We start from the raw sequence: 17,618 nt of genomic DNA, 5'->3' as shown, positions 1-17,618 counted from the left end.
CTATCCCTAAAAAACTCCAGGTGCAGTGGTGGGATTTAGCCAGTTTGGGTTAACTGGTAGTTAAATTGCTGACTGGCCCCTCCCCTCCCCTCCCCAGAGTCCCCATGCACCCCCTTTGGGCTCCCAGGGAGCAGGGAGGCCTCCTAGGCCCAAAATGGGGCAGGGGGGGTAGGTACGCCCCCTCCCCCCGCGGCCCGTTTTCACTCCCATTAGGCTTCAGGGAGGCCTCCTAGGCCCAAAACAGGGTGCAGGGGAGCATGCGTCCCCCTGGCCCATTTTTGCTCCCAGGGGGGTGCAGGAGGCCGAGTGCTGCCTGTCACACCCCTAACCACGCCCACCCTGGCCATGCCCACCCAGCCGGTCATTAGGGCAGAGAACCGGTTGTTAAATTATTTGAATCCCACCACTGTCCAGGTGTTTATATTGGTTTTCATACGACACACACGTGGTCAATCTATAGGTAGGTCGTCCTCGACTTCCGACTACAATTGAGCCCAAAATGTCCACTGCTAAGCAAAACAGCTGTTAAGTGACCTTACTTCCACAGTTGTTAAAGTGAGTCATTGCAGTTATGTCAGTGAGGGTTGTTAAATGAATCTGGCTACCCTATTGATTTTGCTTGTGAGAAGTTCGCAAAAGGTGATTACATGACCCCGGGATATTGCAACTGTCCTAAATATGACTCAGTTAGCCAAGTTCCCAGATTTTGTTCATGTGACATGAACGGGGATGCTGCAATGGTCATATGTGTGAAAACAGGTCATTTTAGTGCCATTGTAATTTCGAACAGTCACTAAACAAATGGTTGTACGTTGAGGATTACCTGTATTATCCTTTTTATTTACTGAAGATGTTTAAAATAGGCAGATTCCACACTATTTTCACAATAATCTTAGCTTGTACAGCTAGTCCTCGATTTACAACAGTTCACTTAATGACCATTCAAAGTTCCAATGGCACTGAAAAGAGTGACTTATGACTGTTTTTCACACTTACGACCTTTGCAGCATCCCCCATGATCGTGTGATCACAATTCAGATGCTTGGCAACTTATGACCATTGCTGTGGTCCCCTTTTGCGACCATCTGACAAGCAAAGTCAATGGGGAAGCCAGACTCGCTTAACCATCGGGTTACTAACTCATCAACTACGGTTATTCACTTAGCAACTGTGGCAAGCAAGGTCGTAAAGTGGGGGCCATATTCATTTAACAAATGTTTCACTTAACAACAGAAATGTTGGGCTCAATTGTGGCCATAAATTGAGGACTACCTGTAGTTCAATCAGATCCATTTAGGGACCATGTTTCATGGTAACTGTGTGAAAAATCTGTGAGATGGCAGGTACCATCTCACGATCCTGGAACTTGTGTCTCCTCTGTGCACATCAGGGGTGGGTTCTAAATTTTTTTACTACCGGTTCTGTGGGCGTGGCTTATTTTGTGGTGGGCATGGCTTGATGGTCATGTGACAATTCTTTAGGATTTAACAGAGGTACTGGTCTACCAGGCTTTTAACTGCTTGCAGAGCTGTACCAGTCTACTCATGTATTTTTACAGGCACTGGTCTACTCATGTATTTTTGCAGGCACTAGTCTACCCATTTATTTTTGTAGGCACCGGTCTACTCATTTGGTTTTGGAGGCACCAGTCTACCACCAAACTGCCTTTTACCACTGATCAGCTGTAGGGTGGCCCTTTGAAGCACCACGGCAAGAGTTTAAACAGTTTTTTTCCTTATAGCCGATCAGCTGGAACTCAGGAGGCAGCAATAGATTGGGGGTGGGGCCAAATAAAAGGTAAGAAGAATGTGGGGGGGGGGCAGAACCGGTTCGGTGATGTCATATAGTCACCACTACCAGCTCGGCAGAACCGGACCGAACCGGGAGGAACCCACCACTGGTGCACATGTACATTTACATGCACAAAAGAGCCAGGTCTTGGGTTGCGCTGCCACACCTGCCATCTTGCAGACGCTGGACCTAACTGTGGACATCCATGCTTCGATGGGATCGACTGCATCCCTCCAACTATTCTATGACTGTAGAGATCGGGTGAATGCTAATTGTTCAATCACAACATGCTGCAGCCATTTTGAGAGGCAGGTTTTCAAGTGTCCTGTTCTGTGTGCGACCAGCGTCTTGTTATTATCTAGTTAGTAGCTGTGTTAGCTTCCTGTCAAAGTTTTTCCAAGCTGATTAGTAGAGTTGCTGGGATCAACTGTGTCCCTGCTGTTACAGATTTACCCTGGGCAGTTCAAATGCAAATGTGAATGTTAAGCACAAAAGGGCAATAGCTGGAAGCCACAATTTAGCTATTAGATATTAGGAGTCTTTTTGGGGTGGGTTGCCGTTAGAAGGCATGCGGATCTTCCTGCATCGTGCAAAGTTTTGCTTTGCAAACAAATAATTCAAAAGTGTTGCTCTTAATGTGTCAACACAAAGACTTTTAGTGTGCTATTAGTGTAATTCATCTACTTGGCTTTGACACCTGCGTGCACATTTTGTTCATTATCTCATTCTGAGCATTAGGGTGCATAAAAAATGCAAAGGATATATTAGTTTGGCTAACTTGCTAAGCTTTGCTTGCATACCCTCTCTAACTGCTCTTGTCTTTTGCTGTGATGTTAATGTTATTCATCATTTAAAAGCTCCTTCCTTCCTTCCTTTTTCTTGCAACTGGCCACTACTTTTATATGTGAGAAACCCACAATTGCCTAAAAAAGGAATTGTGCAAATCTATTTATAGGGTGCCACTATGAAAGTAGCATAGCAAAACCTATGTAAAAACTGGTCAGACTGCTTAAAATATTTTTAATTTTGGCCTAACAGAACACAGCCAGTTTACAACTCATGTCAATGTAACATTTCAGGTTGGGCTCTTTTGTTCAAAGCTGTTCAAGATGGCTTGTGTTTCATGCACACTCCCAATGCTAAATTAAAATATATGTTACTGAATAAATCACAAGAAGCAGGGTTGACATGAAACTCAAATCAATGCATTTATCTATTATGACTGTGAAGGTTCCCTGCTGTTAAAGCATTATATTAAGAAAATACAAAGCATGCATTAGAAGACACCAACCTCAAATTCTCCTTTTGTGTACTTGGCATCCGGCACACTCACAAACTCATCCTCCATGATCTCGGGGATTCCCTGCAGCAACAAGACAGGATTAGCCTCGATTTAAAGCTATGAAAAAGCTAAAACAGTGGTTTCTCCTTTAAAGAGTTGGCATATACCAGGGGTGTCTAACTCAAGGCCTGCAGGCTGGTTCCTAGAAATAGCAAAGGACCGGCCCGTGGTGCCGCACAGGTACCCCTCTCCCTGCTTCCTGTTTTCAGCCTGGATGGCCTCTTGCAGCACTCTGCTGGCCAAAACTCTGCCGTTTTTGGCCTGGACAGCCTCCTGCAGCACTCTCATTTGGCTGACAGAGTGCTGCAGGAGGCCGTCCAGGCTGAAAACAGGGCGCAGCGGGGCATGCATGGCCCCCAGTGCCCCATTTTGGCTGGCAGAGTGCTGCAGGACGCTGTCCAGGTTGAAAATGGGAGATGTGGGGGCACATGCAGCCCCCCTCCCATGCCCCATTTTGGCCGGCAGGGTGGTGCAGACTTCCATCCCATCTCCATCACCCCCGGCTGGTTCTTGGAGACCTACAATGCTGATCCGGCCTTGAAGAAATCCAATTTGACACCCCTGGCATATACAATGTAAGAAATACACTAAAACCAGGATTGCCAACAATTTTGGGTGCTTCTTTTCTTTCTGTGCTGATTTGTAACAAATGTATTATTTTGTAAACCACTACATCTTTCAGCTTTCAAAAAGCTTTTGATCATTGACAAATCATTTTACAGAAATCCTGTCCCAAAGTGTATTGGTTAAGGTACTGAATTAGAGACCAGGACATCCTAAGATCTAGTGCTACCTTAGACATGGAGACAAGTTGGGTGAACTTGGGCCAGTCATTTTCTCTCTGTCCTAGGAAACAGGCAATGGCAAACCACTTCCAAAAAGATTTCCAAGAAAACTATAGGGACATGTCTAAGCCATCATCAGGAGTCAAGACTGACTCAAGAACCAAGCACAAATATACATTTTACATCCCCCCCTCTCTCAAGGAACTCCACAGCACTACACAGGATTCTGGATTTTTTTCTTAAGTGCACATGGCAAAGTTTCTAGCAAAGTTTGAGTCTAACATGAGAAGAATATGCTCCTTCAAGTTGCAGCCAAGGGTGTCCTTTCTTCTCGCCCCTTTTTTTTGGTCTACTTCTAGGACGGATCCAAATTCTTTCTTTGCACCAACCTGATCATAACAGCTTTGGTGTATTAAGGTCATTGTAATTCAGGACACCTGTCATTCGGATATGATGTTGACAATAACATCTTTTAGAATAATGGCATGGCTGAAAGAATACCGTTATGGTGCACTGAAGGACTGGCGATGTTTTAGTTTCTAAATGGCAGAAAGAATGGGAATAATTTGGTATAGAAATATAGCCAACTTCCAAATAAACCAGGCTTATACCGTGTTTCCCCGAAAATAAGACAGGGTCCTATTTTCTTTTGATCCTCCCCCAAATGAGGGCTTAGCCTTATTATCGGGGGGTCTTATTATTTTGGGGGTGTAGGAAGCAGTGAGCGTGGGACTGGATGTCCTGTCACTGCCATCGCCTCCCCTCCCTGTTCTTTGCACCAGCCGAGCAGCCCAACACGGCCCACCCCACCCCAATGGGAACAGCTTCTTCCCTTCCCCACTGTCTCTTTATCCAGTGGGGTGGCAGGTGGGGCGGAGGAGAAGTGAGATGCGTGGAGTGAGATGTGGTTCCCCTTGCCGACCCTTCTCCCTCCCCTCACTGGGCATGACAGGACTCCTGCCCCTCGCTTAGCCACCCGCCCACTTTAGGGATGAAATTTGGGGGTGGCAGGTAGGGCGGGTGAGAAGCGGGATGAGCGTCTTACCTTTCCAGCCCGATTGGGCTTATTATCTGGACATGTCTTATTTTCGGGGAAACACGGTAATCTAAGGATCAAAATCGGCTTACTGCCAGACTGTTAACAAATTAGCCACAGTTTGCAAAGTTAGGATGAAGCAACAAGACAAGGTTGACCAAACTCCAACTCTTCCTCCTAGCTATGTCATAATAAAAAAAAATGGCCTTCAGCTTGACTCTGACATTTTTAAGGATAGAATTGACATGATAATAGAAAAAAATGCTTTTATCCTACAATAAGCAAGCATTTGTTCTGAAAATAAAACAGCTCAAGTTGTCTTCTGGCCAGAGCTGAGTGAGCTATTTTCTAGGGACCTCTGTTATTCTTTCATTTCTCACTGAAGACACCCTGGATGTTTTCACAGAGCTCAATTTCCTGGGAAATGTCTGGACAACCCTGTCTTGATTTAGCCCAGCTTGGAATATTTATATTAAAATCGTACTCCAAAACAACAATGAAACATGAGCACGCATATCCACATTGCTTTTTTAAAAAATAATTCTCCTGTTTTAAAAAAAAATAAAATTCAACCAGAAAAGGAAGTGATCATATTTCAACATGGAGCAATATAATCAGAACTAAGATAAGGTCTCTTTTGAAGATTTGTCTTGTGTTGCAAACATGAAAAGCTTTTTTAAATGGATGATGAAGAGACAAATACGAATTTGGAAAGATTAGGAAGCTCTTCCTACATAGCTCCTCAGAGGGGGATCACAAAGACTGCCAACATCTGGACAAATTAATGTCATACTACAAGTAGAGTGAAAGATTAAAACCCCTGACCCAGCTTTGAAATAATGTGGGATCTGATATCCTTTGCAGTAGGATTTCATTTCAGATTCGAGGTCCCACTTTCTACATAACTCTAGACCAGGGGTCTAGAGGCCCGTGGGCCGGATGCAGCCCGCGAAGTGCTTAGATCAGGCTCGCGGGGCCACCCTGGAAACAATGACAGTGCCTCCATGGTGCCTCTGCCAATGAAAATGGAGCTCAGGAGGGCCACACGCGGCCCTCCCGAGTTCAGTTTTTACTGGCAGAGTGCTCGGGCCACCACAGGCATCCCCAACACGAGTGACATTGAGCTGGCCACGCCCACCCTAGCCACGTCCACTCGGCCCCCTGAGGTCAAAAACAACCCTGATGCGGCCCTCAATGAAGTCCAATGAATGACACCCCTGCTCTAGACTGTTCAGCCCATGCCTCTCCAAAGCAGCACATACATTGAAATGCCAAAGGATGAGGACAGCAATAACCATGGCAGTTGTAGTTCGCCCTCTGCCACTGTGACAGTTGAACACAAAGGCTGTGTGGGAGTCTTCAGCCAGCGCGCCCTTCATGGCTTCCAGCATCTGATCAAAATCCTAAGGACACAAACCAAAGATGTCATGAGAAAATTTCTCTCTTTTTTTCAGATGACAAAAATAACAAATTTTAACTTCCAAACCACTTAAATGGATCCTCCAAAAGTTGAGAAGAGTTTGCTGTTTTTTGCCAGTTTCCCTACAAAAAAAGGTCCATTCAAATGAATAGTTTCACTTCATGACAGTGGGGGGAAAAAAGTTAGAAAATTACATCTGGTCATATGGATGCTTGAGTTGTGGCTATAATGACTTGTGACCAATTCTTTCTGGTCTTAGTAATGGTGATAAATTGAGGACTACCCGTAATTATTTATTGATTGTACATGTTCTTTAAAACTCGACCTGAGGTATAAATGATGTGCATAGTTCCCAATTACAAAGAAATATAATAATCTGTCCTTCTTCTTGGGTCTGTTTTTATTCTGAAATATCTCTGTTATTGGCTGCAAAGGCCTTTAGGAAAGCCTTGCTGGCTGCAGAAGAAATGGGCTGAGGTGTGTGAGGCCTAGCTGCAACTATCCAAAGGTAAATAGTAGGGGAGCTCCACCACGCCCAATCCCCACCCTAGCTTAAGTGTACCCTGGAATGGGCGGAGTCCAGTGGTGGGTTGCCCCCGGTTCGCACCGGTTCTACAGAACCAGTAGTAAAACCGGCGGGAGGCTCCGCCCACTGACCCCGATGTCATCAAAATGCTTCTGTGCTTGCGCAGAAGAGCGCGTGTGTGCGCGGCCCCACTGTGAACTGGTAGTAAAGGTAAGTAGAACCCACCCCTGGCGAAGTCATAATTAGGGCTTATATTGGGCTCACATGTAAAAAGCAAACTAGGACTTACTTTCTGAGTAGGTCGTATTATCGGGGAAACATGGTATATATGTATGTATGTATGTATATAATACTATATACTATAATATTTCATATTATATTTCAAATAATATTTCCTATTCTAAAATATTATCATTAGTATCTGTGTGTATAATAAGATCACACAGAAATTGGTGGATATATAATTTCAATTAACAATCATTTGTTAATCATGTCAAAGCAGCCCCTTCAATTTACTTTTATAGGACAAAAATTGGTGGATATATTATCTCAATTGTCAATGCCTATTATAACAAATGATAGATTGTACATATATTAAGCTTCTCTGACTATTGATTATTGAATTGCAGGGCATTCAATTTCCTTCAAATTAGGCCACTTCCTTAAAACTTCCTACCTATTTATGTTTATGAAGATGCATTACTTAAACATGAAACTGCACCAGCTGAAGTGTCAGAATCAAAATTTGGATCTGAAGTTGCTGAAGTGAGATAAATGTACCCAAGTGTTAAATAAAAATGGACATACTAGCAATATTCAGATAAAACACACAGGACCTATCTTTCTTCTGAGGCACTAAGTAACAACAGACTGCAACGTGCTTATACTACTAGCAGCATTAGTCATAATTGATTCTATTTATATAGTATTTATGCCTAGCCTTGTCTTTCATTTTTCACTCACGCACAGATACAGCCAAACAATGTCAAGAAAGGCTAAAATATAGAATGGGAAACTTGCCAAATGCAGCTTTTCACCTACCCCCAGCAGAAGAAGCAGTGGTGGTATTTAGCTGGTTCACACCGGTTTGGGCGAACCGATTGTTAAATTACCTCCCCCCTATCAAAGTGGAAAATGGGAAACGGAGCGGCCAGTGTAAGGAAGGCAGAAGGCCACTTTCCCTCTTTCTTCTCCCTGCTCCTCCTCCTCCTCTCGTGCCGGCTGTTCCATTTCCCATTTTTCCATTGCAGCGCAGCGCCCAGGATCCGCTTTGATAGCTGGGTGGGTGTAATTTAACAACTGGTTCATCGAGGATCAGGTTGGTCATCGTGGGAGGCTCATCTCACATGTGCAGCGGAGCTGGAGGACGGGGGTGGGCCACGCCTTCCATGACAGCCAACCTGACCCTGGGCGAACCGGTTGTTAAATTATTTGAATCCCACCACTGAGCAGAAGTGACACTTCTAAGGTGCTTGCTTACCTTCTCCTTCAGGCCACAGAAATCTGGAACTGGGATCCGTTTGTAGGCCAGTCCTTGGCAATTGCTTTTGTGCTGGTTAAATATCTCCTGCATGGTTAAGCATGATTTCAACACTTTCATCTGCTTCTCTTGTTCCAAATAAACCTCAATCCGTTTCTGGGATTTCAACAGATCGTTCTTCAAGACAGATTCCAGTTTCTGAAGCAGTGTCCAAGAAACAAGGGAGTCATTCACCTCTTTCAGTTCTATTTTCAAGAAGTTTAATCTTCATAAACTGTTTCAACTCATATCCTCAAAATGACGCTATAGAGCCCTGCACACCAGAACAACTAGATACAAGAACAGTTTTTCCCCGAGCGCCATCACTCTGCTAAACAAATAATTCCCTCAACACTGCCAAACTATTCACTAAGTATGCATTACTATTACTATTAATCTTCTCATCGTTCCTATCACCCATCTCCTCCCACTTATGACTGTATGACTGTAACCTTGTTGCTGGTATCCTTAAGATTTATATTGACTGTTTCCCTATGACTATCATTAAGTGTTGTACCTTATGATTCTTGATGAACTTATCTTTTCTTTTATGTACCCTGAAAGCATATGCACCAAGACAGGGATGAAATCTAATTTTTTTTTGCTACCGGTTCTGTGGGCGTGGCTTAATTAGTGGGCAGGGCTTGGTGGTAAAGTGACTGGGTGGGCGTGGCCAAGTCAATGTCACTTCTTTGCTCTTTTTTAACCTACAAAACACAACACAACACAACTGGCTCACCCACAATGTAAAAGCAGCTGTGCTAGACCCAAAATGGCCCCTGCAACAAGCAGGAACCTCACACAGCCACAAAAAGCCCAAAAAACAACTTTCAAACTTTACACACACAAAATTCCACATACAGCTTTGTGAGATTTTGTGTGTTTGTTAGTTAGAGTGAAACACTACAGAAACACACTAAATCTCAGAAAGCTGCACAAATATTATTTTAATTTATTTTTATTTTTATATAAAAGCAGCTAAATTTAAAACTTTCTAAACTTTAAATGGGTAGGTCTAAAAAAAGAACAACTAAAAAAAACCCAATTAACTTTTTTTTTAAAAGCTCCCAAAGGAGAAAAAAACTTACCCAATAGAACAGGGGTCTCCAACCTTGGCAACTTTAAGACTTGTGGACTTCAACTCCCAGAATTCCTCAGCCAGCTTTGCTGGGAGTTGAAGTCCACAAGTCTTAAAGTTGTAGATAGAGCTGCTCACTGATGAGCTTGATTGCAGGCAGGGAGATTCAGTTGCTTGCTGATGCAATGGATTGCAGGCGTTGCAACCAGCAGTTAAGGTAAGCAAGCTGGAGGCTGGGAGGGGGGGAGGAGGGGGGAGAAAAAAGAAACTTTTTTTCTTTTAAATGGGTCTGACAATCCAAGATGAGTTGCCTGATTAGCAGGCAACTTAGCTGGGATTGTCAGAGCCATTTAAAAGGAAAAAAAGGCTCTGATGATTGCGTGGCTCAGCTGGGCATGGGGGGCGGGGGCAGGGATTTTTGCTACCGGTTCTCTGAACTGCCCGCCGCCATCACTACCTACTTGCCCGAGCCGGAGCTCGGGGTGGAGCATTTCACCCCTGCACCAAGGCAAATTCCTTGGGTGTCCAATCACACTTGGCCAATAAAAAATTCAATTCAATTCAATTCTTCTATTCTATTCTATTCTATTCTATTCTATTCTATTCTATTCTATTCTATTCTATTCTATTCTATTCTCACCCGATGCCCCCCAGGTAGGTTACAATACAATGCCCATCTTTCCATCAAGAAAGGAATTATAGAAACACATCTGGAGGGAACCAAGTCGGAGAGTACCCTGATACACAGGAACAGAAAACCAACTATTCACACAAGCAACTAGCAGGTTGGGTATTTCTCTGTTATGCATACTAGACATTCTTACAATGCGTAAACTAAGGCAAAACAATTCATTGGAGAAAAAAATGCTGCATAATTTTACAAGGCAAAAAGCCTCATTCCTGTCCTATTTATTTATTTGTTTGTTTGTTTGAATTTGTCAAACAAAAATGAGAACAAGAATAAAAGAATAAAAATAAAATGACAGGGACGATCGGTACATTAGTGCACTTATGCACCGCCCCCTCTACTGATCACTTAAGTATGATGTAAGGTCCAAGGAAGTCAATTTGTGACTGAAACATATAGAATCTCTGTAAATCTACAAAATTAGTGTTTCTAACAAAAGCTCATATATACGGCTCCAAATATCCCATGGCTTAGGCCCGGGATATTTAGAGGACCATCTGCAGCCAGCAACAGCTTCCCATCGCCCTGTGCGTTCTCACAGGGAGGGCCTATTCAGGGTGCCGTCGGCCAGACAGTGTCGGCTGTCTACCCCCAGGGAGAGAGCTTTCTCTGTGGGCACACCCACCCTTTGGAATCAACTCCCTCTGGAGCTCCAGGTGGCCCCTGACCTTCGCTCTTTCCGCCGTGGCCTGAAAATGTGGCTATTTTACCTGGCCGCCCTGGACTGATGGGGGTTTTAATTGAATTTTAACTGGGTTTTTTTGAATTTTTGTTAATTTTAACCTGGATTTTTGTTTTAATGGTTTGTTTGATTTGTTTTAATTGTTGTGAGCCGCCCCGAGTCCATTGGCGATAGGGCGGCATACAAGTTCCATTAATAAATAAATAAATATACATCAGCTGTACATAAATCAAAATCTTTTTATTTTATTTTTATCACTCTCTGCTATGCTAGTGTGATGTAATGGTTAAGGTGCTGGACTAAGTCCTGCCAAAGGTTTACAAGCCAGCTAAGTGAGTGTTTTAGTCCAGTGGTTCTCAACCGGGGGGGGGGGGGGCGTAATGTCGTCACAAGGGGGTCCCATGAAGGTTTGAAGAAATGTTATGATTTAAATCTTGAATTAATTCTTGGGGGTTTGTGGCTATGATCTGTGAACACAAAAGGTATTTAAAGGGGAACAAAGGTTGAGAACCACTGATTTAGTCACTTCTTCTAAGCCTCAAACCAACATCTGACTCTACAGAAAAATATCTTGAAAACAAAAGCCCTCATCTCATAATGCATTGTTCATTTCAACATCCAAACTGCAATGAGCAATGAGTACAAAACAACTAGGCCTTGCAACTAAGCAGCACAAAGACTATGAACAAGGTCTGTTATGTAGCATCTTGAAGTTTCTTGTTGTGGCTCCGTTACCTGAGCCTGTGTCATTGGCAGGAGAGGACTCCGAGAGTGAAAGAGAGGAGTTGGCAAGGCCTCCCTCTCCAGGACCCTCCTCTTTGGCAATGCCTTCGGTGTCCGCCGAAGGGCACGAGATAGGGCTGGGGCCAAGCACGTCCACGCAGCCACAGATGGACAGTGATGAGAGTAATGAGTCTTGGCTGGATCCACGCCAGTGTCACAGAGATAAGCGCGCGCAACAGAAGAGGAGGCATGCCAGAGATTAGGCTGAATCACTGGACCACACCCCACAGGGTATAAAAGGGCGCGTGGTGGCCAGTCAAGCCTTGTGATGAACAAAGCTGAAAGCTTCCACGCCATTCTGCATTGCCGGACTTTTGCTATAGACTTTGCTGGATTATATTTGGACTTAAATTACTCTGTAATTATTGAACATTTTACTTTGATGTACCAGAAGCGGAGAGACGTTATCTCTTCGTGAGTAATAAACTCTTGGCAGGCAGCCACTAGGTTGCTGCCAAGTTCCGTTATCATAAGGAAAAGGATTTTGTCGGCTGGTTTGGTTTTTAACTCTTGGACATCTGTTGGTGTGTGCGCGTGTGGGATGGGGACAGAACATTTCTTTAGTAGAAAGAAGAAAAATATTAACAATACCTACCATATTTTTCGGCATATAAGGTGCTCCGGACTATAAGACGCACCTACCTTTTGAGGAAAACAAGAAAAAGAAATCTGCCTCTGCCTCCCAGCAATTTTGCCTTGTTGCAGCAAACAGCAAATAGCTTGCTTTACTTTCATTTTCGTTTTCAGCATAGCTTGATTAGCACAAGAAAAAAAAATCTGCTCCCAGCAATTTATCTCGTTGCAGCAAGCAGCAGAGGCCCACGCAGCCATAGGCAATGGCAATCCCTGCAGCCTGAAACAGCTGAGAGTCGGGAGACCGATCCAACCGTCAATCAACTTGTGCTAATTAGGCTGTGCTGAAGCTGAAATGGGCTGTTTCTTCTTGCTGCAAGGAGGTAAATTGCTGGGAGGCAGAGGCCATAGGGTGGGGGTCAGTGGGTGGACGGGACTACATTTGGTGTATAAGATGTACCCAAATTTTCACCCCCTTTTAGGGGGGAAAAAGGTGCGTCTTATACTCCAAAAAATACGGTATTTTTGTCTTTTCTTTCCCTGAACGTGTGATGCTACACACCTTGCACACTTTTACAAGCGTTTATAGAATTTGGAAAAATATTTTATGTCAAGGTCCTTGAGAATATAATTAAATTTGCTGTTGTCGTCATATATAAATGCACAAAAGGACATGCATCCAGCTATTTCCAAGAAGAACGACATGGCATGAGGAAATTACTTTGCCTATTATTTCTACAGTAATCAGTGCCTGTCTTTAATCACTTATTGCCAAAAACATTGTATTTCACAAGACTTTTTTTTCCCCCAGGATACACTTTGGAGAATAGAAAATTATCTTCTTTGGCTCCCATGTCAAGGAATGTTTGACTAACCCTGATTTTCCTGCATTATATAAAAGAGCACTCTGCCTTTAAGCATCCGTCCTATATGATTATGTTTGGTAAGTGAAAAGACAGTTTCTCTTTTCCAGAACTGTCCATACACAAAGTCAGAATGTTGCTTTGTTATTGATTAGCACTAACTGATCAATTAAGTTAAGGCCCTTTTATGATTTGTGGACTTCCATGCTGGAATTCTGGGAGTTGAAGTCCACAAATCATAAAGGGATCCCAGTTTCCCCACCTCTGGATTAGCATGATGTATCAACTCATTTTTTTAAAAAAAACATAATGTTATGTGCCAACTGGGCCACCAAAGTTTATTCAACAATTCGAGGTTACAAAATCCTGGCTTAACACTTCAACAATAATGTAGACATAACGTCATAATGTCAATAGTGAATTACTCTTGAATATCAAATGCAAGATGATTCTGTTAGGAATCTTTCATGATATGAAAGGAGCCTCATCTATGCCCGTGAGGGTGAACCTGTGGCACGCGAGCCCAAAGTGGCACGCGAAGCCATGTCGCCTGGCACGAGCGGCCTTGCCTGTTTGTCTTCTGGGTTTCTGGTGCGCATGTGCGCGAGACAATCAGCTGTCCTTCGTGCACGCAGCATGACCAAAACCAGTGTGTGCATGCGGGCCGGCCAGCTGATAGTTGGGCGTGCATGCGCACTAGAACTCAGAAATTCAGCTTTTCCGGAGCACGGTCCTGACAAGCACGTGCGCGATGTTTCCACGTGATGGTTCACCATCACTGATCTATGCTATAGAACAGACACACAATTCAGGATCAGATTGTCGAAGATCATATTGCTTCAGAGGCCACGCTGTGATCGAAATTATACCAATCATCTACTGAGTGATGTATTTAATTTCTTGTACTATGAACGTGTTATTATTACTTTATGCCGTGAATCGACAAGAGTCTAATGGACTGCAGCAGGTGCAAACTGAATACAGGTAATTCTCAACTTACATTTCATTCATTTAGCAACCATCTGAAATTAGAATGGACCGCAAAAGTGACTTACAACTGGTCCTCGCACTTACAGCCATTGCAGCATCCCCACAAGTGTGATCAAAATTGGTGCGCTTGACAACCGGCATGTATTGATATCAGCATGCCTGGGTCATGTGATCCCTATCTGTCACTTTCCCAGCTGGCTTCTGAGATGCAAAGTCAATGAGGAAAGCCAGATTTGACCAACAAACACCTGATTCATTTAATAATTGCAGTGATTCACTTAGCAACCATGGCATAAAGGTTGTAAAATCAGGCACAACTCACGTAACAGCAACCTTGCTCAGCAATGGAAGTTCTTTTCCCCATTGTGGTTGTAAGTTGAGAACTAGCCATAAATAAGTAAATTCTACAGGAAGAACGTATCCTGTACCCATTCTAAAAATAGAAAAACATCTTCCACTTCATTTTAGGTTTAAAACATTGTTGATGGTGACAGATACACCCGTGTGGACATGAGAAAAACAGTTACGTCAAGAAATAAATATCACAAGCTGCTTTATTTATCTTCTTTAAATATGGAACTCATCCAATTGATATATTAAGACTATACAATGTGGAAGAGAAAAAATCAGTAATTTTGGACTTTTCTCTTCCGCCTTTTACTTGCAGGAGAGTAAGTGCAAGGAAATGCTTTTTTTCAACTGGGAAATTACTCAGGAGAAGAACACAAACAAAGCACAACTAACTCCTATCTACTAAAGCTCATTCTCCATCACTACACCATCTCCATGGCACATCACTGAATTCATTCTTACTGGATATGCTATCAAGACCTCTGTGGATAGTAAGAAATTTGCTAGTAGCACAAGTAGGTGGAGGAATCAACAGAAAGTTCAAGTATCCAAGGTCTCACCTCTAGTTGTTCTGACGATGCTACAGGTACCGTTATCTGCTGTTCCAGATTGCCAGTTTCCCGTAGGGTATAGGTTTGTTCATTCTCTTCTAGAATTATGTCGTCACGGAGATTAATCCATAAGATGTGAGAATGCTTCCTCTTTGCATCCGTCAGGTAGTTCAAGACATTCCCAATTGCCTAAACAGAAGAACGTTCACAATGTCTTAAAAAAGGAAAACCAGAGAAATTATCTACCAAGATCTACAGCCTTGTGTTCCTATCCCTTAGGCTATTGCAAATAAATCAAATGAATAAATCAAAGAACTATAGAGATTCCCTTCAGCTGCGGTTGTTTCTTTCAGATCAACTTTGAAAAGAGGCCTTCTGAAGTGAACTTAGTGGAACAGGAATCTCTGAGAAGAAAAATGAGCAGGCAGGCGTTGAAAACTTATCTTTGACCTTGACATTATGAGGCAAAGCGGTGACAGGCAACGGGACTGAGAATTCTTTTTTTTAAGAGTTTATTTATATATTTTCAGGTTACATATATAAGTGCTTAGTGAACAGCATAATGTCTGGATCAATTTATTTTTGTACAACAATACTTTTCCCGCTCCTAATTTCTACCTCTGCTATCCAACCATTTATAAAACAAATTCCATGTTCAAAAGTATTCTGCATCTTCTTCTTTTATTTTTAGTGTCAGTCTATCAATTTCCATACAATCTAAAAAAAAATTAATTATATCATCCTCTGTAGATGTTTCCTCATTTTTCCAATACTGTGCAAATATAATTCTTGCTGCCCTCAAGACATGTAGTATTAAGGTTCTCTTTATCATACCTTTGGGACTAAGAATTCTGATAATGGCCAAGTCGGGGGGGGGGGGATTATGACTTTCAAAAAATTCCACAATTCTTTTCAAGGAGTATCACAGAGAAGTATTTTAATGAAAAAACTTCTATTTTACTGATTCTGCTAGATTCCATTAGGAGAGGAGAGGAGAGGAGGGGAGGGCAGGGGAGGAGAGGGCAGGGAAGGGGAGAGGAGAGAAGAGGAGAGGGGAGGGCAGAGGAGAGGAGAGGAGAGGAGAGGAGAGGAGAGGAGAGGAGAGGAGAGAAGAGAAGAGGAGAGGAGAGGAGAGGAGAGAAGAGAAGAGAAGAGAAGAGAAGAGAAGAGAAGAGAAGAGAAGAGAAGAGAAGAGAAGAGAAGAGAAGAGAAGAGAAGAGAAGAGAAGAGAATTCTTTATTGGCCAAGTGTGATTGAACACACAAGGAATTTGACTCTGGTGCATAAGCTTTCAGCGTTCATACATAAGTTCTCAGTGTAGGAATTAGGTGTTTAGAAGAATGATGGCATGGGTGAAAAACTTTGTGTCTCTTTGTGTCTGTTTTTTTGCTTTGCAATGTCCCACAGCAGTGTCCTGAGAGAAGGACTTAAAACCATATTTATCCAGGATGTACTTTCTCAGCCCACTTTCTGGCTCGTGCAGTATACAGGTCCTAAGTAGAAGGTAGGCTGGTTGCAATTAAGTACCAAATAGGAAAATCTAGAAGCATTAGTATAGCTTCCAGTTTGGGAATCAGGTTTGGATTGACCTGGTCCCAACAAAAGCTCTTTATGGAAACCACACTTACCTTGGAGTTGGGCTGAGCCATTCCATATACAGGCATTTTAGGAACCCTCCGGAAGTTGGCCACGTTCATGTCTTTGATGGTACTAAGAACATCTGGAGAAAACCGTTCATCCACAACCTACAGCAGTGACAAATTTATGAAGCCTTTGTTCATTTTACATATAAACTGAATATCTATTATTTCTATTATGGAAAAGTTTTCTTTCATCCAATGCAAATTCCAAAGGAAGGATAGTAATAGCTATGGTTACATGAAAGGAAAAAAAGAACCCTGTTGTTTTGAGATATACAAGATTATTGTGTTCTCCGCAAACAATCATGGAAGAGATAAGCTATGTATGCAAAGTTTGCTGAACACTTACTATTTTTTTTTTAAAAAAAACTGATTTCGTTATACCGTATTTTTTGGAGTAGAAGACACACTTTTTTCACCCTTAAAAGAGGGTGAAAATTTGGGTTGTTTTATACACCGAATGTAGCCCCACCCACCCCCACCCTTTGGCCTCTGCCTCTCAGTAATTTGCCTCTTTGCAGCAAACAGCCTGTTTCAGTTTCAGCACAGCCTGATTAGCACAAGCAGCTGATTGTGTGTTAGATTGGCCTCCCGAAGATCAGCTGTTTCAGGCTGCAGGGATTGCCATTGCCTATTGCCACCACCGCACACCCTGTTTTTGGTCTCTGCGCACCCCATTTTCTGCTCATTCCAATCCCTGCTGCCCAGAATGGGCGGAAAATGAGGCACACGGAGGCCAAAAATGGGGCGTGTGGAGGCAGCAATAAAGTATGGCAATCCCTGCAGCCTGAAACAGCTGATCTTCGGGAGGCTGATCCAAACGACAATCAGCTGCTTGTGCTAATCAGGTTGTGTTGAAGCTGAAACGGGCTGTATGCTGTTTGCTGCAAGGAGGCAAATTGCTGGGAGGCAGAGGCAGATTTTTTTTTTCTTTTGCTAATCAGGCTGTGCTGAAAATGAAAATGAAACGGGTGGTTTGCTGTTTGCTGCAAGGAGACAA

General features: G+C 43.0%; 1 protein-coding gene across 12 annotated transcripts in view; it reads right to left on the bottom strand.

The window, feature by feature from the left end:
- PALD1 (phosphatase domain containing paladin 1) overlaps positions 1-17,618 on the bottom strand; it is a 150,639-nt gene that overhangs the window by 54,659 nt on the left and 78,362 nt on the right. For all 12 annotated transcript variants that reach the window (XM_034426020.3, XM_087871785.1, XM_034426015.3 and 9 more), the window contains 5 exons: positions 16,607-16,723; positions 14,988-15,167; positions 8,381-8,578; positions 6,217-6,357; positions 3,083-3,154 (listed from right to left, as the gene is read on the bottom strand). In XM_034426020.3, the coding sequence (XP_034281911.2) occupies positions 3,083-3,154; positions 6,217-6,357; positions 8,381-8,578; positions 14,988-15,167; positions 16,607-16,723 (708 nt within the window). The remainder of the gene's footprint in view (positions 1-3,082; positions 3,155-6,216; positions 6,358-8,380; positions 8,579-14,987; positions 15,168-16,606; positions 16,724-17,618) is intronic.

Source organism: Pantherophis guttatus, chromosome 6 (assembly GCF_059756535.1).
Source record: "Pantherophis guttatus breed Tessera chromosome 6, ASM5975653v1, whole genome shotgun sequence".
Taxonomy (NCBI): domain Eukaryota; kingdom Metazoa; phylum Chordata; class Lepidosauria; order Squamata; family Colubridae; genus Pantherophis; species Pantherophis guttatus.
The sequence above is the reverse complement of the archived record's forward strand: the minus strand, read 5'-3'. Positions and strand labels throughout refer to the sequence as shown.